At 41.3% G+C, this 27,445-nt stretch overlaps 1 protein-coding gene and 1 non-coding gene across 2 annotated transcripts; one reads left to right on the top strand and one right to left on the bottom strand.

Moving 5' to 3' along the window:
• Window positions 1-1,942: 1,942 nt before the first annotated feature.
• On the bottom strand, window positions 1,943-2,014 carry trnae-uuc (transfer RNA glutamic acid (anticodon UUC)). The gene has a single exon. It is a non-coding gene; the product is annotated as a tRNA-Glu (tRNA).
• Window positions 2,015-4,652: 2,638 nt separating this feature from the next.
• On the top strand, window positions 4,653-27,445 carry LOC145657959 (eukaryotic translation initiation factor 4 gamma 3-like). The gene is made up of 9 exons (XM_081714839.1): window positions 4,653-4,716; window positions 23,775-23,899; window positions 23,993-24,112; window positions 24,238-24,390; window positions 25,223-25,420; window positions 25,604-25,750; window positions 25,909-26,145; window positions 27,066-27,170; window positions 27,263-27,445. The coding sequence occupies exons 1-9, from the start codon at window positions 4,653-4,655 to the stop codon at window positions 27,443-27,445; spliced, it is 1,332 nt and encodes a 443-aa protein (XP_081570965.1).

Below are 27,445 nucleotides of genomic sequence, written 5' to 3' on the forward strand. Positions count from 1 at the left end.
CTGTCCTGCAACAGGAAATTTAAACATTTATATCCAAAGTATTATGCGATACAAATCAATTCAAGACTACCCGTTATTGACCGCTAGATGGCGGAAGATACGAAGAAATAAATGAGTCCAGCTCCTCCTGCCCGACTTTACGGTGAGACTCTGCTTTTACGTCATTAAAACGCTAAAGAAAAAAGGTCGCCATATTTGTAGTTCCACAACGTGAAAAGGCGTCATTTTGTATGCCGAAGAATGAATAAACACCATGCCATGCCTTGAAGTCGACGAAATTGCAATTTATTTAGCTAGCCATAAGAATAAGAATAGCTGTTTAATTTACATAATCACAAATATATTGCATGTACATACAGCTACATTTCAGTCGATAATTGCTGCACCTGATACAAGGATAGGAATTTCAATTTATTCATACTGGATAGAAGAATCATTAATGGCTGTTGAGCGAAGCACTTTCATTGAAAATTCATCCACCAATTTAATTTTTTTTTGTTGTTGTTGTTTTTTTTTTTTGTAACCAGAAACAGGGCACATCAGCCAGGAATACATTCCAGCTGTGAACACTGGCTGTGATTCATTACATTTTGGCAATTGTGAAAACAAACTGGATGATACTTCTAAAAGTAATTGTGTTTGCAGTTTATTTGCACAGTTACATGAACAACACTGGTAGCATAGTCAACAGGCTTGATGGTTTTCCAGTGCACGACACTGTGATATCAGGGCTGGCCCAAGCCTGTGTGCAGCCCTATGCAGAAATCTGAGCTGCCACTGACATAACATAGGTAAAAAACAAATAGAAATAAATACATGGTCTTTGGCACCCTCTTGGCGGCCTTAGCAGTCTCTCATTTTGCTTATACGGCGGGACAATTGTTCTGCTGTTATCCTACCTATTGAGCAGTCCTACCTAGATTTAATGCACTTATGTACATCACCCTTAGTCCAGGTTTCTGGTGTTTATTTTAGATGCATTTTTGGTTGTATATATTATAATTAGGCTACTGTGGACAATTGTATACCATATAGCTACAGCACCTGTACTTCACACACATGTAGTAATCGGATCTAGAAAGTTGCCAACCCTATTAAAATATTAGGTTTATAGTATAATATTTGAATTAAACAGACAAAGCGTTAATCACAATCATTTGCATGATGATTAAATCTTGAACCAAAAATGTATCAGAGAGCTCTAGTTTTTTTTACAGACACACACCCAATAAAACTGTGCTTGACCATTTCTTGCCCTCTATATCATTCTCTGCAGTTTACTGAGAAAGACCTGACACTGGGTAATGCCATTGTCTATTCGAAGGCCAAAACAACAACAATCTTGGTTATCAAAGACTCACTCCACCCTGACCACAGCCTCTTCTTTTAGAAGCCATGAGAAAACCACCATCGCAGCTTGAGAGCACAAATCTAGCCTCTTAAGAGGTGTTATGTTCCACAAGCAGTTCGATATCTCAATGTGGTCCACATGAAAGCAATTTTCTTTCCATGAGTGCAAAATGCACTTTTAATGCCTGATATTTCAGCCACTCATTTCTCTCACTACATGACAAAACTCTCAAAACCTTTCTCCAAAAGCACTGAATGTTATTCTAACCATTTATGGCCTTTCTCCATTCATGTACACAAAGTCCAGTATGATTCCAAATGTCATCAAAATATATATCTGTTTGTAGCTGAGCAACTTATACAATGCAATCTTTCTTCTTTGTGTCAAATGAACTTAACAATTGAAACATCCAAAACTGGCTGTGTTACTTGCCAACCTACTGGTGTTTGGACATGTGGGATTACTTGCATGTCGCTTTCAATAGCTCAGTTGGTACAGTAGAAGTAATAACTGTCGGCTCAACTCCGACTCACACAAACTTTATGTTTTAATGCAGAATCTGTCATTTTATATGAGCATAAAAAGAGGTTTTTCCCTGACCGGGAATCGAACCCGGGCCGCGGCGGTGAAAGCGCCGAATCCTAACCACTAGACAACCAGGGACAAAGCTGCAGATATTACATGACAAGACCATTTTTCAAAGTCTGCACTCCTACTATTCTGACAATGTTTGGATGCATACTGGACTTGGTATGCATGGGTGGAAAAAGGCCATAAAGCGAGTTATTTATCTTTGTTCTACAAAAAAATGAAGTTTGCAAGAGTCAGGGCTCTTTTTTACCATCTGGGAAAAGAGGGAACGCTGGTGTCACTAACACATGGAAAGAGCTGTTATATATTCCCCATTTGTCTCCTTAATGTTTCTGACATTTTAGCCACTCATTTCTCTCTCTACATGAAAACACTCTAGAAAATGTTCTCCAAAAAGTACGGAATGTTATTCTAAGTACTCGGAAAATAGTCTTTTCCTCCCCCTTCTGACGCGTGAATTTATAGACGCCCTTGATTGCACGGTGTCTCTGTAATTGACAGGGGAGAGAGCGTATGCCACTCCCTCTCTCCCTAAGAGTACAGCCAATTATGCTCTTCTAGACTCTCGGCCACAAATGGCTGTGACACCATCAGTTTCAAAGTTAAACACAACTCCTATAGTACTAATAAAAGCTTCACACTCAGCTCAGCTGGGGCATGGCAGACACTGAAGGAAACTCCTCACTTCACTCTCTTCATCTGACCAGTCATTAAGCTCCACTGGTTTCTTCACTGTTTGGAGTTTCAGCACTTCTAGGAAGAGGGAGGTCTTTCTCTCTGAGGTCTATGTAGCAGACTGCAGATGCTGACTGGTAAACTGGTTGTAATGCTGGAAGGACACTCCTGCCTGTTTGAGTCTCAGAGTCCTTCGCATGAGAGTACATATCCAGCAGGAAATCTTGTTCATCATATGCATATGACATCAGTTTCTTTATAGGTCTGTTACTAGTCTCTCTCTGATGAATAGCTGGTTGCAGACTCAGGTTCAGCAGAATTTTTTTTTTTAATTTTCCCACTTATAGGAATCTGTCTGATCCTGTGTTGAATCAAACCTGCAAACACAACAACCCATTTATTAAATTTTTTTCATTTAGGTTTGATTAAAAATAGCTTTATTGTCAAGACTATCCTGTATAATATTGTGGAATAATTAAAAGACAGGTTTAAAGTTTAATGCAAAGAAACAGCAAAGGTCATTTGAAGATGTCATTTATCAGAACACTGGACATAGTGATTTGTAATTTTAGAATAGAATCCCTTTATTTACTAAAGGTACACAGAAATGTACACAGGTACACAGAAACTTACTGTATGTAAAAGTGCAAGAGTTCAAAGCAGTATAAGTGCAGATAAAAACAACTACAGTGCCACTGCAGCTTTTAATGCTGTTTCAGTATCAGGGTCTTCAGGAAGGCTCCACCTGGCAACCCTGAAGTGCCTTGCTATGCTTAAAACTGCACACACACACACACACACACACACACACACACACACACACACACACACACACACACACACACACACACACACACACACACACACACAAAAACAAACAAACACTCAACAAGGTGAGTTCTGCTTATTTGTTATTGGAGATTTGTTAAGAAGGCTGATCGCCATTTAAAATTAGATTTCACACACTAATTGTTACACTGGTGAGTTTGAGGTAGAGATGCACTTTCATTAATACTGCTTACACTGTGTTTCTTTATCACACGCATGGACGTGTTGAAGCATCTCATATGCATGGAACACTACTACTCAGAGCATTGGATGAATGAAAACAGAAGCTATCTGGCTCACACAATGTTTTAAATGTGCCAAGGGAAATTCCAAGTGTGGCCATCCTTGAGTGGAGTGGAAGATAAATACGTTTTTTGTCTTTCAAAGCAGCTGTAAGAGTTAGTGGGTCTCATGCAAGAATATTTTCATTATGCTACATTTATTTTGAATTCTTATAACTGTGCCACATCAGATTAATCTTTTAAATTCACCAAATTATCATAATGTTTGTCCATTTGTTCAAAGTTTGCATATAATACTGTGTATCTATAAATTATTGTATTTGATAATTGCCCCCAAAATGTCTTATAAGGCTAAGTGCCTTCCCTGTTTTCATCTCTGGGTAAAAGGAGCCAATTTCCTAATCTGAGGGATTAATAAATGAAAACTTCACTATGACATCATTAGTAGTGGAATTAAGATCTGTTAAAGGCAAGAAACAGAAAACCATGTTACTCTATTTGTTCATGTTGTCACATAAGATCCCCACTATCACGTAAATAAATAAGATATGGTCTGATAAATATATTAAAACACATAAATAAGATATGGGGTGATAATTATAGTAAAACACATAAATAAGATATGGTCTGATAGTTAGATTTTCAAAAAGCTTTATAAACCTTGATAATTATATTCATAAAGAAAAAAGGTGTGTAGTTGCGCTCAATCCAGGAAAAAAAAAAAGAAAACATATCCTGTAGGTGCATAAAGTAAATAGTAGAATGTAGCTTGCACATTACCAGAAGGAGAATCAAGAGGTTTTGTTAAGTTTTATTGCATTAGTGTGTTAGCTGTTGTGTATGATATCAGCCCGTGAAACAAGATCAAGTGTTTCATATTTCAAGCTGTCGCCAGCGCTCAGAGCTAGTTTAAAACACGTAAATAAGATATGGTTTGATAGATTCAAATACAGTCTCACTAAAGAATGGCCATAAATGACTATAATGAGGTGAAGGGGAGGACAGATGAGAGAACATTTGTCCTGACAGGTGATGTTACACTGACAAGTGCTGGAATGGAGCCTGTTAATTTGGACATTGGTTGTCAATATCAACATCACAAAGTATTAATATTGCAGTGTTTTGGGATTTAAAATAGCATTGACATATGGAGGCCCATGTATAATAATAATAATAATAATAATATTAGTAATAATAATTGTTAGAAACTGGTTCAAAGTGACCAGTCCCTCAGGTTCGATCTTGTCCAAGTTACCCTCTGCCCTCTGTAGCCGGATCCGGAGAAGTCAAGAGATACTGACACCAAGGTAGTGAATCAAGAGAGTTCCACTTTATTGAGGAAAGCACAGAGTATATATGTGTCCTATATCTACTATCTAAATCTACAGTATGATGGGAAAAGTGAGGCATGTTCTAAGGGTCTACGTAGAAAGGAAAGAGACAAGGTTAGTAAAAATTAGATGTTCTTTGCATGAACGACCCACGAGCTGTTCCCTTGCCCGCCATTAGCCACTCCTGTGCTTAAAGAGAGACGGAGAGAGAGAAAGAGAAAGGGAGGGGTAAAGGAGACAAGAAGAGGGAGCGGATGACCTCGGGCGACCAGCTTGTGGTCAAGCCGCCATGTCATGGCTGATAGGCAGAGACCTTGCGTTGGGTGCCTGAATAGAGAAAGGCTCCAGTATCTAACACTTCTAGGCATCAGCAGTAATCCCTGTATTTCTACAGTATTCTAGATCATTGCTATATTGGACTCTAACCTATTGGACTGGCTAGGATGTATTCTATGAATAAATAACAAAGCACTTTTGTAAGTCGCTCTGGATAAGAGTGTCTGCTAAATGCAGTAAATGTAAATGTCCAAGGAAAGCCGACACTAGCAGGCAAACCGAGCATTGCACAGGCCATACTTGAAATTCCCACAATGCTTTTCTCACCAGGCGTATGTCGGGGCAATAACGTCAGTTGGTCCTACCAGACAATTATCAGCATGACGAGAGTCTTTCATATCAATAAATTCTGACAACATTTTGAAAGTGATAAGCAATGGTTAGTTCGAAAGTTATTCATAAACAAGCACGTTGAAAATTACGAAGCAAGAGACTTAGATCAGCTGTTGTCTCTATCGATAGTGTGGGTGACCCATGTGTTCTTAGGATGCAGGTAGGGTCTAACGCCTTCTGTGCTGAGTTGCTGTTTCCAGATTTTAAAAATAGAACGCATTGTTAAACGGCATCTGTAATAGTTAAGCAAAGTGTGTTATAAGTATAAAGTGTTACAGTAAGTGTTTTGGCCCCTGACTGCCATTAGGACAAGCCAAGACAACCGCTCACTACGTTATCTTATCTACTTGTTAAATCAGCCTGAAATTAAGATACAGCTAAAAGTGTTGATTTTTATACTAACATTTTAACAACTTCAGCCAAAGTATTCAGAATGTAAATGTTTGGTCTAGCAGGTATGGCCCACAACTGATGCAGAGAGTGCATGACATGGCAGAGGGGATTCATGTTGGCAAAATGCCCTCCTACAAATTAGTCTCAAATACTGAAGCAAAAAAGAGGCCAAATTCATCTGATGGAAGTAAGTCTAAAAGGGCTTCTTGATGATGTTACCCTGGTGACTTGCATTCTTTCCAGATGCTCAACAACCACTAAAAGTAGTGCATTGCTAAAAACTACTACTTGTTGTGCTGGAGGTGTTGAAAATATGGTTTCCTTGTCATTGTCAGTCTGATTTTATAAGGTTCTACCTGGGTATCGATAGGAGCTGAAACTGTGCATTTGTTGCCCCTCTGAGGAGATGAGCCAATGAGGAAGATGCCCGTGTTCAAATTTGGCTCTAGACCACGCTTTGAGCCGGTGCACTTTGTCAACGGTTGAAGTTGCAGCAGCATTGGCGGAGTGGGACGCAATGGTGAGAAGGAGAACGAGAAAGATCTCAGGAGTGAGAAGCTGAACAGCGGCAAGCAGCGGGAGGCCGGAGACAAAGCCTCTCCTCTCCCTTCTCTGACACAAACACAGTCACGTGTTATATACTCACATAATCCAAAATCCAGCATCTTTTATTTGCTGTTAGCTGGCAAAGAGTAATCAGTATAGTCAGATTCCTTTAATGTAAACACTTGGGAAAATTCCTGCCATGATACCACTTTGGACACAGGGAAGATCTGATAGTAAATATTCTGGCAGGGACAGGCCATGACGGCTTAGGAAAGTTTATAATGAAGGTTAATTACACAATTCCATAAAATATAGATTCAGTTAAAATGATCAAACTTTTAAGTCATTCACTTTTATTTTTATGTAGCTAACCCTTTCTTACCAACTTAGTACAATGACAGGAGTTAATCAGAAATGCTCTCATTGGCATTTCTGCTTGAATTGGCTTGACTTGGAAATGGTTGGCTGGAAAATTCCTGCCATGAGATCACTTTGGACACAGGGAAGATCTGATAGTAAATATTCTGGCAGGGACAGGCCATGACGGCTTAGGAAAGTTTATAATGAAGGTTAATTACACAATTCCATAAAATATAGAATCAGTTAAAATGATCAAACTTTTAAGTCATTCACTTTTATTTTTATGTAGTTAACCCTTTCTTACCGACTTAGTACAATGACAGGAGTTCATCAGAAACGCTCTCAGTGGCATTTCTGCTTGAATTGGCTTGACTTAGAAATGGTTGGCTAGAAAATTCCTGCCATGAGATCACTTTGGACACAGGGAAGATCTGATAGTAAATATTATGACAGGGTGAGGTCATGACTGCTTAGAAAAGTTTATAATGAAGGTCATGAAAGGTCATTTTTGACTAATTGCAAAAAACGCCATGTAAACATTAGAATGGGAAAGTCAAGCGGTCTGAGCGAAGCGAACTGCGAACGAGGCATGGACCAGACTAACCAGGACCAATATTTTGAAAGGGATCAGAGGAGGATGACATCAAGAATCATTCTGACGATCAAGTGGCGCACGGTCAAGCAAATTGCAGCCAGATACAATGCTGTTGCTCCAACTAACTTGTCTGAATGCACAGGTCATCGTCCCTTAGCACATTTGGATGACCTGTTGAGATGACCTGTTTGAGTGTCATTGCTGTCTGAGGCAAACAGAACGGCAAGGCTCCAGTGGGCAGAAGAGCAGAAAACTAACAGTGGAACATCATCTTGTCAGATGTATCCAAAATTCTGTTGCACTATGATGATGGGAGGGTAAGAATTTGGCATAAGCAGCATGAGTTAAAAGAGTCCTTCCTGTCAGGTGTCAACAGTTCAAGCTGGTAGAGGTGGCATAAAGGTGTGAGGAATGTTTTCTTGGCACACCATGGGTCCTCTGAAATCATTAGACGTTTGAACAGAAGGGCTTACCTATGTATTGTGACCGAGTGCATCCCTTCATGCAGCTGCTTAAACTATGGCAGAAGGACACTTTCAACAATACAAGAAACCCTGCCGCAAGGGTTGTATAATCACGGATTTGTTCCAGTATCAAGACAGCAAATTTTCAATGTTTCCCTGGCCTTCACAGTCCCCAGATCTTAATCCTATAGAACATCCCTGGGTAAAGGTATAACAGGCAATTTAGAACATGTCAGTCCCTCCATGTAATTTGAGAGAAAATATCCTATGAAGATTGGACCAAGATTCCTGCAGAGTATTTTCAGCACATAGTGGAAACTATGCCAGAAAGAATTGCTGTAGTTCTGGAGGCCAAAGAAGGTCCAACATGCTATTAAATGGGTGTACTTAAGCCAGATACACTGTGTCCTATAATAGGATGTTGCTGGAAAGTATGTGGATGTTGTTGGAATGGCCGCAGAGTTGCGGCAGCAGTACAGGTAGTCTGTGATCCTTTCCCCCATCCGAGTGAGTTTGTCCTATTACACGGGGTCGAGTTATGATGTGAATGATTAATTACACAGGATGGATTGTGGGTGACGGAACCGAACAGCCTTCAGGATTCAAGTAGAGAAAGGGGAAACTTCTCCAGCCTTTGAGTTAATCACAGGACTATTGCATAGCAATTAGGGATAACAGAACAGCTTTCGGGGGGGTTTGGGTGGGTTGCCTTATCCGCCCCTTTAACAGAGTAGTCACAATTCAAATTTCCCTTCTTCCATTGTTTACAAGGCATTATACATGTGGTTTATTTATAGTGCACGGAGTAATATGCAGCGAGTCTGGTCTGTCTGCTTTGGAAGAGAAACATTTGGCCAAAAGAGCAAGACACAGCCAGGAGGATGATTGGTAAGAGCACATCATAATATGCACCTTAAAGCTGTGCTCTACAGCTAGGTCCTGTTCCATGATTGCATATATAAATTTACTACTGACATTGCCATTTATATCTGGCCATTTACAGTGCACTCTTGCTCAATGCAGCACTTGAAGCTGATTTTCCATTGTGCAGTTATTATGTTCAAGAGATGTTTGACCCGGTCAGGGTGACACACTTTAGTGAGGGCAGCAGTATCCTAGAGGACACTACAGACAGTGACGGAGACATCTCAGAGCGCGAGGTGAGAGGTTGAGTTTTTTGTTACTCTCTCTACGACATACTTTTCATGCCAGGTACTATTGTCCAGTTCAGCCCAATTTAATTTACTGCCTTGTATTATCATATATAAATTGCTGAACATCTTATCACTCAGTTTCAAACATCCCCTCAGCTGTTTTAAGCCATTTCGGTGATTCAGAAGTACTGCTAAATGGATGTGGTGGGAAAATGAGAGCACATCAAACACAGACAGCTTTATGCATTGAGTAGTAAAGAGTAAAAGTTTATTGAGTTTGTAAAGGGAAAGAAATGTGAGTTCCACCTTCCAACTATAACTTTTCTAGGATACGTGATCAGCCATGGTGAAATCACTACGGATGATAAGAAGATCAAAGCCATCTTCCAGTGGCCCATTACTATTATAGTTAAAAAAACTCCAGAGATTCTTGGGATTTGCAAACTTTTACCGATGCTTCATATGGAATTTTAGCAGCATTGCAGCTCCTCTCACAGCCCTCCTGAAAGGAGCAATGACCAGGCTACTTTGGAATCAGGAGGCTGATCAAGCATTCAGGAAACTGAAAGAAGCTTTTACCACGACTAGCATACATCGACATCCTGATCCTTCCATTCCATTTGTCGTGGAAGCTGATGCTGCTAACATCGGGGTAGGAGCTGTACTTTCACAACGATACGACAAGTCCAAGTTACAATAGATGATTAAATAGACAAGTGTATATAAAATAGATGATGGAATAAACAAGCCATACAAGACACAGTCATCCCAATGGAATGTCTGTCGGGAAAACATTACCTACCTTGTGCTGTGACCATCTGTTGAAGTGGGCTCATTCTTCGCTGGTTCAGGGCTATGACAAGCGATATTTATAAGTATGTTTCTTCATGTTCAATTTGCAGTCAAAGCAAGATGCCTAAGACCCTACCCACAGGAAAGCTCATGCTTCTTCCCGTACCAGAAAGTCCTTGGTCTCACATCACCTTAGATTGCGTTACTGACCTCTCTGTCCTCATTGTAGTTGATGGATTCTCCAGGGGTGTGTGGTTCATTGTGTTTCCGAGTATGCCTACAGCCTGCCAAACTGTGGAAGCCTTGTTTAACCAGGTGTTCCGTATATTTGGCATCCCAGAGGACATAATATCATATTGGGGACATCAATTCACATCTCGAGTTTGGGCTTCCTATATTGAACACATCGGGGTAGCTATTAGTTTTACATCCACAGTCAAATGGCCAATTCCTACATTGTTTTTATATGAACAATCCATCAGACCGGTCCAAGTTCCTCTTATTGGCAGAAATGGCCCAAAATTCACTTACTAGTTCATCCACTGGCTTGACTCCTTTTTATTGTATTTTAGGTTATCAGCCTCAAATGTCCCATGGACTTCCATATCAGCTGGTTTCCCCGCTGTGGATGAGTGGATGCAGCAGAGCGAAAGGGTATGGGAGGAAACAGATCAGTGTATTGTATGAGCTCTCTGAACGTATAAGGAAATTGCGGACAGGCACAGAGGGGAGAACCCGATATACCAACCTGGTGACAGAGTGTGGCTCTCTACACAGGACTTCCGCAAGCCGGGGTCATGTCGCAGGTTAGGTCCCAAGTATATCGGTCCATATGAAATTACCAAGCACATTAATGAAGTCACATATCAACTCATCTTACCTGCTCACTTTTGTGTTTTGAGGTCATTTCATGTGTCCCTTCTTAAGCCTGTTGTTCCTGTTGTGGCCTTTGGATGAGGTCACCCCTGAGGTCACTCCTGTATTAAGTATGTTGGTTGCTGTCATTAGAGTGTATTGTTTCTGAAGGTTTTTTTGCATTATGCAATGCCTCTTCGCAGAGTGTGATTTTCAAGAACTTTAGTAAGCAGATGACTTATTTGCATCACCTTTTTTGGTAGGACAAAGCCCATCCATGAGCCAAAGGAAGCTGAGGTAGGCCCCATTCCATGAAAACACAGGGAGTGTGTGAACCAGGATACCAACACAAGCATACATGCAAGCTGACGCCTACCCTTCCTTTGTCCAGTTGTTTGGTCAGTAGACAACTAATGAAAAACATTTCAAAAGGGTTTATACAGAAGCCAATGTTCAAATGGCTCTCTGTGCAGTGAGGAAACATATCATAAGGAAGTGCAAATTCCACTAAAGTTTAAGTAGGATCACTGAATTCAAAGTCTAGAGCACTATTACACTATGACTTCTAACAATAGCGTAAAAACAGTAATGTCATTCGTTTTTAGGAAAGGAATGTAAAAGTTTATGAAATATTCTTAAAAAGAGGACAGTTTGATGAGGAGCTTGGTCTTGCACAGCTACCAAAACCCAGGATTGAACTAGGAGTCTTTTGATATTCAATCTAACACTCACCCAGCTGAGCTATCTCAGCTAGTGACTAAATACTTTTGCCTGGTTTCGATCAAAATGTTACCAATGAATGTAGCTCATGTTCATGTCAGAGGAAACTGTCACCTTTATCCCTGGTGAGCTAGTGGCTAGGATTCTCTTTCAAACTTAATTTTTATGTGGAATAAAAAGAAATATGAATACCTCTCTTTATGACCTCCTAATGCTCATGCATACCAAGTCTGGTATGCATACAAACATCGTCAGTATACTAGGAATACAGAGTTTGAAAAATGTTTGTCAGAAGCATATGAGCTTTATTGCTGGTGGGTGAGTGGCTAGGATTCAACACTTTCACCACTGCGACTTGGGCTTGATTCCAGGTCAGGGAACGCTCTTTGTATTTGCTCACTTAAAAAAGAAGCTTGTATGTGAAAAAACAAACTTCCTTTGAGTCAGATTTTAACTGACAGACTAAGGATAACAGTTTTAAATTCTACAGTCCTAAACACTACCAACTAAGCTATTGAAGGCAACATACATGTAATCCCATAAATCCAAACACCAGTATGTTGGCAAGAAACACGGCCAGTTATGGATGTTTGAATTGTTAAGTTCATTTGACACACAAGAAACATTGCATTGTACGAGTTGGAGATGTTCAGCTACCAACAGATATCTCTTGATTACATTTGGATGCATACTGGACTTTGTGTACAATCAATAACTACTGGTACTAACTCAAAGTATGTTTCCCCCTTCAGTTTTATTTTATGCCAGAATAAAGACTTTCTGTCTTTAGAATTCTACATGACTCAAACTGAGATGCAGCAGATCACTTAGCTAGAACAAAGGGTCTTGTACTACAATAATGACTTTTGCTTTATTGCCCATAAGGTACTCCTCTTTTTTCTTTAACCCTCAGATCATCCCGTAGATGTTAGAATTATTCTAATGAAATTATAATTAACATTTAAAAAAATTCCTTAACATCACTCTTAAAATAACTTTTACCTTACAAATGATTTCTTTACCAGCAAATTTGAGTTGGTATGAATTCATCTATTAATTTTTCGTTATTATTTCATTAAATACATGCCCCCCCGCCCCCTAAAAAAAAGAATAACAGTCCAAATGAAAGGTCTAAATGAATCTTTGCAGTAACAACAGTCTTTTATGCTATTCCAACCACCCCACCTCCCCCCAGTGGACACACCATGCTCCAGTACATGATTCTGGAGTGCTGTGCTATCTGTGCTCCCCACTAACTCTTCCTACCTGCTGGGGTTTCTCCTTCCTGGACCTGCCTTAAAATGCTTAAAATGACAGCACCTTGCCCTCCATTTACCTGCAACATTCTGCACTGTCACAAACAATATTTATGTGCAGATTAGCAGATGAACCTCACCTGGATGATCCACATTTCATTTCTTTGTACTGTTATAATAATGAGTTACTGTATTTCTACCCAGGTGTTCTATCCAGGTGAACTGTGCTCTGTTTCTATCTCCTATGATGTCTTTGTGTAGGAATGCTGTAGTGTATCTTTCATGCTTACAATTTGTCAGCCATCCTCTACCCAACTCATCTTTGCCCAGGTTTATCCAGGGTTAACCGAAGGAGGATGAGTTCCCTTTTGAGTCTGACACCTTCCAAGTCCCTTCCACCATTCCAGTGAGTTTTTCCTACTGTCACCCTTGCCAATGTCATTTGGCTTATTTATCAGTTGTCACAAGGTGTTAACGTTATTATGCACATGTATATAAAATGTGTATATACTCTATATACATAAATATATATATATATATATATATATATATATATATATATATATATATATATATATATATATATATATATATATATATATATATATATATATATATATATATATATTGCATTATTCTCTGCACCTTACATGTTATTTGCAGTTTGGATTGGATTATAAAGTGAATTTCATTGGTGAGTACTATATTTTTTGGTGACAAAGTATAATCTAATCTTTACAAAGCAGTGACCAGAAAGGAAGAGCTGGATGAGGCTTTGGTCCCCATGATAGTTAGAGACACACAGCCATTTAGCTTAGTTCAGGATAAAAGCTTCAGGGACTTGGTAGCAAAATTGGATTCAACTTATATTCTCCCAACTAGGAAGGTATGTGTGGTGACATGGATACATTATGAGAGTAGTATTAAAAATATATATAATTATTTTCTTCCTTCCCTTTAGACTGTAAAGGCCATGGTTGAGGCCAAATGTCAATAAGAGAAAGAGAAGGCCAAAGCTGAGGTCCAGAAAATTCCTGCAATGAGTTTGTCAGCAGATATGTGGACATCTCTTAATGTGGATGCCTTCTTGGCTGTGACCTGCCATTTTATAGATGACAACACATTTCTGAAGTCTACACTACTTGGTGTTGTGAAATTCCTGCAGGCGCATACGGCTGAAAATTTGGCCTGTGTGAAATCCTCTCTTATGGAAGAATGGGGAATAAAATAAAGTCACATGTCTGGTTACTGATGGCACATCTAATATGATTGCCTGTGGAAATAGCTGAAGCTGCCTCATGCGCTTCAAAAAAAAAGAAACTGAGGTTGAAACAAGGTGTTGGAGCGATTAGTAGAACTCAGGGAGCCTGTGGGGGCAGATTTGGCGGGTTTACAAACTGATATTCCTGCGCTGATCTCTGATGTGTACAGTAATGTATGTGGGTGCCGGTCTATACTGTATTCTTTTCACAAGGCAACTGTGGAGCTGTCAGACCTCAGTGGCAGGCATAATCATATCCCAACACATTTCAGACTAAAGGATTTGAACTCCCTGGCACTGCCAGACACCTAACTGGCTATAATTTGATGGGGAGGATGCAGGTTGTCTGCATGCCTCTGGAATGGCTTCTTTGACCTATTCACACAGCGATCGAGAGCCTTACACTAATGCCAGAGTCCCTCTGATTTCATACTTTTCTCTGCATTGTCCAAGATTTGTAAACAAGCACAAATCCATGGGTAAAGTTTTGTAATCAAGAACACACTCTCATGTACTTGGAACATGTCTTAGCAGATTGTGATTTACAAGCAATGTTATAAGCAACACAAGTTCAAACAGGTGGTTTGTTGACAAGGGGTCATTCATCAAACAAAACCCACATGCCCCATATGGGGATCAAACCCATGACCTTGGCGTTATTAGCACCACGCTCTGACCAACTGAGCTAATCGGCCTTTCTCTGTTCGTTTCGCAGTTTTTGGTGCAGCACTGAAGGGAACCTTTCCATGAAATTGTAGACTTGGTGTCAACGAGATTACGGCCACTTTTTCGACCGAGCATAGGTGAAAGTTGACACTTATTGTTCCCTCTGACAAATGGTTATTCTGCAGCCAACTTTTGAATTAAACTTCAAAAGCAAATGTGGAGAAGCTTTTGTTAAAGAGCAATTCAGTGCAGTTGTACACAGTGACGAAATCATCAATTGCAAAGTCCACTGAGCTTTATTGCTGCGAGTTACATAGTGCTGTCTACTACACCATGAAATCTGCCATAACAACAAAAATATAATGTCTGATTCTGTGAGCCAAGGAATATAAACCTTTTAGGGACATATTTAAAATATCAGATTTTCTGCCTGAGCACAGAGTAGGCATTTTTTTCTAGCTTTAACCATACGTCCTCTTTCTTTGGAAATCTGTGTCATTGCTGCATGAATAAGCAGAAAGATTTTGAGCAATTTTTTGTCTGGGTCTAAGGGGCAATTTATTAAAACCAAAAGATGCTATTTTAGCTAGTTTGTCAAATGAACATGTCAAACCTACAGAGACAATGTATCTAGCTACAGAGCTCTGCAAGGTTTAATTCTTGGAAGTATTTGAAGCCATAGAAAGTTATTCTGTAAGCATTGCTTAACTCAATAAAAAGAGACAGTTAGAGCCAATGGCTGCCAGATCTAACATAGCTCACATTTTATAGTGTTTGCATAGCATATCAGAATCTGCAAGAACTATTCCTGTCATTTCAGGAATAAGCTTTTTTGACTTCACAGCTAGATGAAATATTTAGGGTGGATGCAGGATTTGGTATGATCTCCTAGAGAATTGCCATTCCACTGTGTCTTCAGCTTTTGTCCGATCTGCAAACAAGTCCCACTCTAGGAGAACTAGGTCAAGTGGTAGAGTGCTCTTTTAGTATGTGAGTGTTAGTGAGATTGATGCTCACATTCTCAAGTCTAGAATTTGTAGTTTTTTTCTATGATGAAATCCTTTCTGATAGCAAATGTTTTCGGGACCTGCTAATACGCTTATGCCATGCACACATTACGTGACTTTTGAAGTTTTCAAATTGATGTATGGCTCACACTGCACAACTGTATGTCTTGGAATCTGGAAAGCTTAATTTGTGGTATCTCAGTGGCAGACATAATCAGTGATAAACCACTGATATGTCAACTGGTCTTAACACAGACAGATTTAACTTACTCTGTTGAGACTGTGTCTAACTTAAACCTTTCCTTCAAATAGAAGAGATCCTTGTTGCAGAGGTAATGTTTTTACCTTTATATGGTTTTCCCACTCATAGTCATGCAACACACAAATGCAAACCTCTCACAGACTGTCTCACACACATCCAGTTATTCATCTGAACACATGATGTTTCTGTCTCTGTACCGCTATTAGTTATGCAATGGTTCCTCAATACTAGCACTAACTGAACAGGGTTCTGTATAAATATGATCTTTATAACAGCTGCCATAACAGCAAAAATGTAATGTCTGATTCTGTGAGCCAAGGAATTATTATTGATATTGTGAAAATTTAATAACCTCCAATGCCAGCAAATTAAATTTCACAATATTGTGAAAATTGTAAAGGATACATTATTCATGTCCTCATTGCTAAAGATTGTATCGCTTTATCACAGCGATACGCTAGTTAGCTAGCTAACAGTTGAGGTCAGCGAGTGTGAAACTCGGGGCTATAAACCATTCCTTGTGGAACCGTTTCATTGTTCAGCTTTCAACTTTGATCGTTTAGGTGCTGGTAGTTTGTTAGCTAGCTAACTGTTCAGCAATAGAAAACCTACTTTTGTATGATTTAGAGACCCAAATTCACAAACCTGTGGGTTTTCAAATGTATCGTTCTCTCTAAATAAGCAAAATGAGTTAAGCCATTACTACAGCTATCGGACTGTTTGAACTACAATATTCGACTGTTCATTTATTGTTAATTAGATTAAATTAACTTTCATAAACATTCTGTATTAATAGAATGTAGTTTGTAATGACTGATTAACTGTGTATATTCAACATGAAGCTATTCATATAAAGTTTCAAGTTTGGTTTATTTGTAACATACATTTATTTGCCACTTTCATTTTTAGGCTGTAAAATGAAAGCTCCTTGCTCACAATCATTGCTATAGTTTGATCAAATTCAGTTATATATATAAACTCCCTATTCAATGGGAAGAAACCAGTTCATGTCATTGTGAATTGCTGGTTCTGTAATCAAAACACTGAGGTTCCATATGGGAACAGAAACTGCTGGGACTGTCCATTCTGTGTGCAGTACGATGGCTTCTAAGAGGTATTGCTGTATTTGAGACATGGTGAGGACATATTTTAGTGAAAGTCTTCCAATGATGCACCCTTAACTGAACCATTTTATGCTGTTGCTGCTGTTAAAAAATGCAGAATGGTGATTATAACGAACCGATCCTTGCACAATATATGGAGCACCTCAACCATGGGGTCTCAGCTGGTGTCCCTGTGCTTGATGCACCCAAGACTCAACCAGACACTGAAGATCAAGCAGCTGGCTTCCTTCACTCCCAGAAAGGAAGTAGGTTTTCCATTTGAACTGTTGCCTTCTTAGTTAAGACGTATGCAGGGTTTATTGCAACGCCAGAGTTGTGAAACTGTGCAAGGTAATGCATGTCCAGTGCTGGAATTAAGATAATAGCTCTAAATAGTCTCTGACTTGGGCAGAGATTGTGAGTGGGTCTTCAAGGGCAAACAGGATCTGATGGCCCACATGTAGTTTGATATTATTCCTAAATAACTAAGTTGACTAAGTTTACATGGCTATTTGAAAGAAGCTGATCATGTAAGCAGCAAAGACAGAATATCATTCTCTGACTAAGGATTTAGTTGACTCATGTTTAGCCCAACTAAACTGTGGTCCTGGCTGATTTTAGTTGGACTATTGAGCCACTGACTCATGCACAGAGTTCTCTGAGTATTTTGCAGTTTCTTAGTCTACTGAGTTCTTACTGAGTATAACGCCAACTTTGATGCATTTGTTTTCTTTTCACCGAACAAAGCCTTCAACTTTGACTGTGGTGACATGAATTCCAGATCTGTAGAGTATTTTTTTAGTAATGCATCTTTTGCCCGTGCATTTTGATTGCAGTGTTAGGAGGTCATAACTGCTGATCAGAACTTTGGACAAGAGGGCTTATCCTCATGGCTGACTGACTTTCATGTACAACAAACAATCTTTTCTTATTTATTTTTTTCCAGTTGTAACAAACCGTTCTGCTGTTTTTTAACTTCTGTCAAATTTTTAATGGTTGTATAGGACAATTACGATGGAAATTGAGGTGTACAAGCACCACCTTGAACAGACCTACGAGTTGTGCGTGCCTGTCAGACCGCTGAGCAGTATGACATCCAGCACCAGAACCGACAGCTGCGGGCCCTGCTTTTCAACCACCAGCTCAGATGCAGCCAAGATGCGGACAAAGCATTCATTAAGGTGAGTAATTATTGTCAATGGTTGTCTTAGAATGGTGCTAAAGTGCTTAAGATACTTTTTGGCGATTCCATAACCAAGAATTCTCAAGGTCACAACTAGCTGCATTCCTGTTGGGTGTGAATGACAGTTGCTCCTTCCCGGTTGATACAAAGTCACGATAGAAAAAAAGGCGTACACAGAACTGCAGTGAACACTGTCCTTCAAGTGCATACAGTGTTTGAGCCTGCAATCCAGTTCATTACCCTGTCCAACAGCCTCCCAGGTTCCCCTCCACATCTTCCTTGTCAGAGATGAAAATTGATATAAAAAAAATGGGGAACAGTTGAAATGACTGAGCCAATACACTGCACATTTCATCTTGAATACTTTTGGTTACTTTTTTGTTCCTGGCTACCATGCTTTTTTAAGCATTGATTATATCAAACACTGATTTATCTAAGATAAGCAAAGACCTGTTCTCTCTTGCTGCATTTTGTTGGGTTTTTTGGTTTTTTTTCCAAATGAAGCTGTTGTTTTCATTTTTGGTGGGTTTCATACTATCCACACCAGCTTCCAGGTTTCTGTCCTTTTACATACCAAGCAATCAGCTTCCTTTCTCTTTGCTACAGAGCACCTCTTTTCTGTCCACACCTGTGGTGTACTGGGAGGTAGTAAATCTTGCTAATCAGTACTTGTTTTTGGCCTGTGAAAATACAAACAAACAATACACATATTCAAACACTTCTGAACTACAATTGCTTATCAGGATTTACACAGGCTTATGTTCTTAATAGCTCTTTGCTTACAACTTCATTAAAGCGGTTTTGTTCTACAGTATGTGCAAAGTCTACTTTCCCACACAGTTCACATCAGTCTTGGTTCGTCCTGCTGGTTCTTCATGTCTGTGAATGTGAAAAATCAAACTTTTTTGCTTGGCTTCAAGCAGTGATCCTTTGATTGCATCATTCATGATTCATTTAGGATTACAACCAAGTGGTTCAATATCCAGCCAGAGGTGTACTCAAGTGAGGTAATAAAATGAAATTATTAATGTAATAATATGATGGCAGGAATTGTAAAAGACCAAATTAGGCTTCAGAAGTAAGCAGGAAGTGAGAATGACCAAATATGGCCTCTGTGGCAAGTCCGGGATTGAGGCCAGGATACCACCTAAAGATACAATTTTAATAAAAAATGGTTTTGTAACTTGATGAAAATGTATAAAGATTGAACCCACCTGAGACTGTTAGACATTCTGTGGACAATACCTCGTCTGTATGCAACATTAAGCTCAGAATAAAGATGGCACCGGCTATTCCCTTCAATTAATTACTTTATTTTCTATTTAAAGTGTACTTAAGAAAAGGACTGGAATGTGGGAAAAATCTAGGAACCACACAAGAATGTCTGGAGGTAAAAAGTCAAGCCTTAATGTGAGAGAGCCTCCATTTCAGAGTCTGCTGTGTGAGAGTCCTGTGCCTTTTTTCTCTAGCTTGGAATAGGACTGTTGCTTCTGCTTCTTAAGGTTTTCAATCAACAAGGACGGTGGCTCCACCTGCAATGAACCATGAACTTGTTATATTGAACTGCACAAGACAGTAAATTTACACTTGTATTCATTCAGTATGAAATGCGCCTCACAAACACAGTGCTTGTCTGTGTTTATGTTTTCAGTGTTACAGTGTGATTTTATTTAGGTGAAATTTGTTTTCAGTCTATCTGCAGTAGTGCACTTAAAGGGCCAGGAAGGTTAGTGGAACACATTTGCTCTGCCTCTGACCTCACAATTCCACTGTAACAACAGTGTTCAATTCCGTCATTTAAAAAAAAACAAAACTTGGTTTGGTTTAAATTTGTTTAAAGATTTGTTTAAATTGTGTGTGCCAGTGTATGTGAGCGTGTTACAGTCTCTCTGACCCTCTACACCCATTAGTGCGTTCTTCCACTAGCTTCTCTCTCGTTCCTGCTTCAATATTCAAGGGAGGATTGAGATCCATTCAGGTAATTTTGCAGCCTCAAAAAATGCATTGAAAGACATTCCAGTAGCTCAGTGGTGCACCTGCGCTCCACTCTGCTCCCCAGTTCGGAGGATGCCAGCACCTATGTTTAGTCTTTTATGTTTAGTCTTTTTTAGTCTGTTTCTCTTTATTTCCTTTGGACTCCAGTGCTTTTTAATAATCTGTTTTGGACATGGTATGGCTGCTCCATTACCCAGGAGCCCATACAAAGGTTCATTTCTGCCTGCCTGCATAACTGCTGGAGGGAGGATTTTATGTCCAGAAAATGTTAAGATGGCAACAGCTCGGTGGGAGACAGTATGTGAGAATCACCTCTTAGGCTCATTTTACTGTTTCTCATGTAGAAGGAATTCCCTCACTATGTTCCCATTCTGAGCATCAAAGCCAACTGGGATGGGGGTTTGTCACATTCTGAATTCTAGCTCATGTCATATTTTGTCAGCATTGGCTTTGATAGACTCAGGTTATCGGTACAAATTTACATTCAAGATTAGTTGTCTTTTACATATATATCCCCTCTCCTGCAATCATGGCTAATTAGCTGCATCCATCATTGTAATTGTTTAATTTTTCATGCTAGTTCATTCACCCTTGTATTAGTGCCATGCATGTGAAACAGACTCTTGAAAGATTTTTCTTTTTGTATCTTGCATGCCTAGCATAACAGGACATTCAAAATCCCTTGAAAATGTTAAACTTTTTTTTTTATGTATATATCTCCTCAAAATTCCCAGTACAACTGCTGTAGAGTCCACGACTCAACTCTTGACTAAAGTCTTCACTCCGAGCGTCTGAGCCGGCTGCTGCGGCATACGCCACGCTGCTCTGTGACCCTCACTCTCCACTCCTCTCCTCTCCCAGCTTTTCCAGATCCCTCAGATGCAGACAGCCCAGCCTGCCATTCCAAGTAACAGTGCTTCCTTTCGACCCGTGTCCAGCCAGCCCATCATGATGTTCCTGACGCCCATGCCCTTCACCTCATCCCAGACCGGCCAGTACTACGTACTCCAGTACTACGTGCCTCAGGTACCCAGAGCAGAGAAAAGCGCCTGTGCAAATATGTACACAGTGTAGCAAATGGGTTGAAAATCTGTCTATAAACAGGTTGGCCAGCAATAAATAAACTGCTCCTAAAATGTGTAGATAGAAATATGTTTTATCTTGGAAGCAGAAATGAGAAATTCTAGTTTAGTTTTTTTTCAGTGTAAAAACTAAATGTTTTTGTATTTTTTGTTTGTTTACTGCTTCGAATATCTCTTTTAGGAGTGTCCTATATGAATGGCCATGTCTGGTGCTAGGCCCTTTACTTCTGCTGTTCTGTTTCATTCTCAGTATCACCACAGTGGCCTTCCCTACGTGGGACATCCCCAGCAGTACTCCGTCCAGCCCACAGGACCCAGTACATTCTACCCTGGGCTCTTTCCTGCAGACTGCCCACTAGCATATGGTGAGTTTGGACTTCCCTTTCTCTACCCCCACCTGGGAAACCCACACGCGTGCTCTCACCGATAAAGAGACCTTTCTTCTGGGTATTCCCGCTGGCTGAAACTGGTTTTTCGTTTGCTCTCTAACTGAAACCAGTGCTTTTTTTTGGTCACCACTAGTGGCAGGGCCTTCATACTATCCTGGCCAGACCATATACACCAAATCTCCATCCATAATAGTGCATACAGCTCAGCAGCCTCCACCCACTAAGAGGGTAAAGAAAACAGTGAGTATTCCCCCTGCCTCAGAGGTGAAATTAATTTAATTGTGGATTGACTTAATAGATGCAAATAACTTGCTGTTCGCTAAGATCCGTATCCGAGACCCTAACCAGGATGGCAAGGATATCACAGAGGAGATCATGTCAGGAGTAGCCATTAGCCAGAACACAAGCCCACCAGTGGGACGTCCCTGCACTACCCCTACTGCTCCACAGGTAAGCCATTCAGTCCCACAGCCCGAGCCCCTGATCGGCTGCAGGCCGCTGCTTCGCGTGATCCACTCCACAGGTCAAAGTACTCTCTCATCTAGTCCTCCCTCATAATAAGCTCTGAGCTGATTGTTTGGTTGTTTGGCTGGCTTTCATTGTCTTGTCCTATTAAAAGCATCATACAATCACCAACAAAATCTGATGGTGTAGTTTGATTTCCGGCCATTCTCTCTTCCTTCTTCAGTGATTCGGTCACACCGTTGACCCTCCTCCGTCATATTTGACTGGTTGCAGTAGCTTGTGTGATTGTGGCTGTTCTGATTTAAGAAGGCTTCTCAGATGTGTTTTGATGTTCCGACTTGCCGTGCCTATTCTTTCGTCTGCCTCCATCTTAGTTCTCCCTCACAGCCACTCGAATCCTCCTGATCTTCCCTCGTGTTCCCTCTACACAGACAGCCCACGTAAAGGCCCTGTAAGAAGGATTCAGCCAAACCCTGAGCACCTCAGCTCCTCTGAGGAAAGGCCTCTCTGTAAAGGGAACACTCACTACTGCGCTGTTGCACTTACTTTGTGTCCTCTTTCCCTAAATGTTAACAGTGTTCCTCTTTCCTCTCTTTCTCTATTTCTCCTGCCCATTTATTTAAGCACCCCATGCTTGTCTGCTGTCTCTTGCTGTCTTTGTGTCTTCACCCCCCCCCCCACCTCCACACACACACACATTTTGTGCCTTTGCGGCTGGATCTTTTGCCCTCTTGTGCTTTTTCTTTGCCTCTTTCTCTACTCACTTCTCTAATTATGCTGTGCTGTGCTGTGCTGTGCTGTGCTGTGCTGTGCTGTGCTATGCTCACCCCCCCACCCTCATTGCCATTCCCCTTCTTCTGCATGTGTGTGCAGTATCTCTCTCTCTCTCTCTTTCTCTCTCTCTCTCTATCTCTCTCTCTCTCTTTCTCTCTCTCTCTCTATCTCTCTCTCTCCATCTTTTCTGTCTTTTGCTAGTTTTTATGTCCACACCCTCATTATCCTCGCATTTTCTACCTCAAATCCCAGCAGCTGAACAGCCAGGTAGCAGAGCAGGGGAATGTCAATGTCGGCCTGGCCCTGGAGGCCCACTTTCCGGCGAAGGCTGCAAGTCCAGCAGCCGGAGAGGCGGTTGCCTCAGGCACGCTGACGCCCTCATTGCCTTCCAGCACTGCTGTTCCTTCAGGCCTCACTCTCCCAGGCCAGGCTGTTATAGAGGCAGTCCAGGCCTGTGGAGCCTCCACTGGGGCAGAGCTGAAAGAGACTGGCGAGGAGCCAGAGGTCTTGCTGGAGGATAAAGTGGAGCCCATTTTACAGTCCAATCTTAGGCAAAGCTTGAGTCAAGGTAAATAAGCACATGCATGACATGCTATGTTAGGACACTAAAAAGACACCAGACTGATTTGTTATGATTTACAGCTATTAGTTTATCCAACACCTGGAAGAAGCCAAAAGAGGACACTCCTGTGGGGCAGGCCCAGTGTCCTGACAGAGAGGTGATTCCTCTCTCCAGGTGCTCACTGTACCCCTCTCTGCATGCAGAGCCAGAGCTGAAGGATGGGAAGAGGCAGTATGATAGAGACTTCCTGTTGGCCTTCCAGTTCATGCCTGCCTGCATGCAGAAGCCAGAGGGGCTTCCTCCCATCTCTGATGTGGTACTGGACAAGGTAAGCCTGCTAAAACATTGGCCTTAGGGGACCTTTAAAACCATTCCATGGAGAGGGGCTGATGGACTTCGACTTGACTCTGTTGTTTTCTAGATCAAACAAAACAAGCTGCCCCTGCAGCAGGTGGGCCCTCGCATTATCGCCAGAGACCCAGGCTTCAACCCAGCCTCTGCAGACTTCAGCAGGGCAATTCCTGGAGGCAGGGGTGCACCGGTGGGTCTCTCCGCTCATCCCTTCTCTTCTGTCACAAATGAATGAGCGCCTGGTCATCTTATGTGACCGAGGTCTTTGTGACATTGTTACCGCCCATAATAAAGAGCACCCATTCGTTGCTTCAGCTGCTCAGTGTAGGCCCGAGACGGCTGCCTCCCCGCAAGATCATTACCAACGTGTCCGTGAATGACGAGGTGCAGCTGAAGAAGGCTGAGAATGCCTGGAAACCTGGCAGGAAAAGGGAGAACACCCAGAACCCCGAGACCCAGAAAACTCAGGTCAGCACCTCACTCCGCTGTGCCCTGTTTTCAGATTTCAGAGTCACAGCCTGTTATGGTGGGCTTGAAAGCTACTTAATTTTTTTTGCGATATGCTCTTCAAGAATTGGATATTTAAATTATAGAGTCGTTGTTTAATTGGGTGGGTGTGCGGGGAGTGTGCACGAATGTAGCTATGCAGGGGGACATTGGTTTCTAGTGTAAACAGGGGGTGTGATGATACTGAGGACCAGATCTTGTGTGCTTGTTGTTCCTTGTGTTGATTGTGGTGTTGATTTTGGTGATAGAGTATTGTAGATATTGTAGTGTATTCTGTGGATGATCTTGTATATATTATAGGTTAACACCCAGTGGTTGTGTTAAAAATATTCTTGCAAATTTGTGTGCAATTCAGCATTTGGAGAGATTGACAGATCTTCATTGCATTGTCTGGTCGGTAGGGTTATTATTGGATCAGATTTGGTTATTATGTATATATTTTTTTTGTTTGTAGGAGTTATATATTGATTAAATCTAAAATTCTTGTAGCTGGTTCTAATGGGTTTTCTTTTAATTTGAATTTGGAGCACATGAGGGGTTTTAGTTGATAAGATTTGATAAACTGTTTGCTGCCAGTGCTACACTTCTCAGAAAGTGTGATTGATGTATGATGCCTTTATCGGTCTATATAGCAAAGTTGAGTGATTTTTGTTCATGAGGAAGTTCCAAATGGCAGAGTAAATATTTGGTGAAAGTGAGGAGTTAGTCATTATGTGGAAGAACTGCTGAATTTAACAAAAGATTGGGATCTTTGTAATGGAAAGCTTAGTCGGTAGTCTGTTTTCCTCTCCAGGAGCTTTTCCAGAAGGTGCGCAGTATCCTGAACAAACTGACACCGCAGATGTTTAACCAGCTGATGAAGCAGGTGATGGACCTCACCATCGACACAGAGGAGCGCCTCAAAGGCGTGGTTGATCTGGTTTTTGAAAAAGCCATCGATGAGCCCAGCTTCTCTATGGTCTATGGCAATATGTGCAGCTGCCTGGCTATGGTGAGTAACATGTTCCCATACATTGCTGCTGAAGTTCCATACAAAGGCAAATGCCACACAGAAGTGAACTCTGTTTGAACCACTCTAAACTGACATGGAGCTTTAATCAGCTTCTATTTAGTAACAGAACTCTCAACACTGTCTTATACCCAAGTGTTTCTCCTACATGTCTTTCCTGTGTAGTTAAAAGTGCCCATGGCAGACAAGCCCACCAGCACTGTGGGTTTCCAAAAGCTGCTGCTGAACCGCTGTCAGAAGGAGTTTGAGAAGGACAAGGTCAACGATGATGTTTTGGAGAAGCTGCGGCACCAGCTGGAAGCGGCCACTTCAGTAAGCAGCACTCCTGTCTAGTTTACCCGACTCACCAACCCACAGATCAGGAGAAAGGGGACTGAAATCGGCAGCAGTGCTGGGAGGCGGCCAGGTCGTTATCGGGTCCAAACGCGCTGTTTCTTGCTTTTGTCTTTGTTCTGGTTACTCCTCGCAAGGCCAGCGAGCGGAAGAGGCTGGAGGAGGATCTGGAGGAGGCGAAGGACAAGGCCCACAGGAGGTCCATCGGTAACATCAAGTTCATCGGGGAGCTGTTCAAGCTGCACATGCTGTCAGAGGCCATCATGCACGACTGTGTGGTCAAGCTGTTCATGAACCACAGCGAGGAGAGCCTGGAGCGTCTGTGCCACCTCCTCACAGCCATCGGCAAAGACCTGGACTTGGAGAAGGCCAGGGTAAGCAGGCCACGGGCCTGGTCTGGGTTGATTTAATATTCTCAGCAGATGCTCAGCACTTGCATCGGTTTATCTTTAATATGTCATGTAAAGGTTTACGGCGCATGTGTACATGAGTGCTAGTGTGCAGTGCAGCGGCTGTGCGGATTTTGTCCAGATTTGGTCTGTGTTGCGTTTTTCACAACAAGTACTTTACACATCGAAACTGGATGAAGAAGTTTTGGATATTGTATATTGACTGTCAATTTTGTCTCTAGTAGGAATGGCAGTTGTGATGTTGACAGTTCAGTCACCAACTAGTGTGACAGTTATTTGTGTTCAAGTTTCCTGGTCTTTTTTATTGTATTTTTTTTGTCCATGCACGTTTTTAACCAAAAAACAAGCATGTTGAAATGTTGTTTATAAAAGTTTATAAAAGCCTGCACTCTGACTACAGGGTAGCCAACTAATTAGGATCATCATCTATAGTGCGACTAGCATGCTGTGCTGATATCAGTGTATTATTAGGCCTTGGCAATGATTTTAAAAGTGTCCAAGTTCATGTTGTTTAGTGAAGTTGTTAGTGTGGTTGTTAGCTCTGCTCCTACTGCAGCTGACAAAATGAAAGGCTTTTATTCAGGACTGGTCAGCTGTTAGAAGGTTTTGCTCTCACAGCCTCCTCCACGTTTGCCACCTCCTGCTGCGGCACCCTGGATTCCCCAAAGCCAAGTGCAGCTGATGACAGCACAGCTACACCCACAGTGGCAGTGAACTGCTTTACAGCACTGACCAACGTGCAAGGCAGCAGGGTTTACATAAGAGTCATAAACGTCTTGTGACATGAGTTCAGCTGAGAGCACACCTGATCGAATCGAAAGGTGAAGAATATCTGAAATTTGTCGACGTTTCTCTTACACTCTCTCTCTCTCTCTCTCTCTCAGCCAAAAATGGATCATTACTTTAAATATATAGAGAAGACAGTGAAGGAGAGGAGGGGTTCCTCACGCATTCGGTTCCTGCTCCAGGACGTCATCGACCTGCGACTGGTTAGAGACTCTGCCTGTGTTTGTGTGTTTGTGTTTGCCATTCCAGCGCATGGTGATGCAAAAGTATGCATCTGCTGATTTTGCTTTTCTAGAATAACTGGGTGTCGCGGCGAGCTGACCACGGGCCCAAGACCATCGAGCAGATTCATAAGGAGGCCAAACTTGAGGAGCAGGAGGAGCAGAGGAAGGTGCACCAGCAGCTGCTGTCCAAGAACAACAAGAGGCAAAGGTGTGGCCCTCAATTCCGTGACAGCCTTTTTCACCTGGCTGTGTGA

This window comes from Electrophorus electricus, chromosome 5 (assembly GCF_041902795.1).
Source record: "Electrophorus electricus isolate QZ-2024a chromosome 5, ASM4190279v1, whole genome shotgun sequence".
NCBI classification, from domain to species: domain Eukaryota; kingdom Metazoa; phylum Chordata; class Actinopteri; order Gymnotiformes; family Gymnotidae; genus Electrophorus; species Electrophorus electricus.

Coding starts and splice junctions, on each gene's coding strand:
- LOC145657959 (XM_081714839.1), top strand. CDS start 4,653: ATGGCCATAAATGACTATAATGAGGTGAAGGGGAGGACAGATGAGAGA. Junction 4,717..23,774: donor GAGAACATTTGTCCTGACAG/GTGATGTTACAC, acceptor CTCTGCATGCAG/AGCCAGAGCTGAAGGATGGG. Junction 26,146..27,065: donor TGGACTTGGAGAAGGCCAGG/GTAAGCAGGCCA, acceptor TCTCTCTCTCAG/CCAAAAATGGATCATTACTT.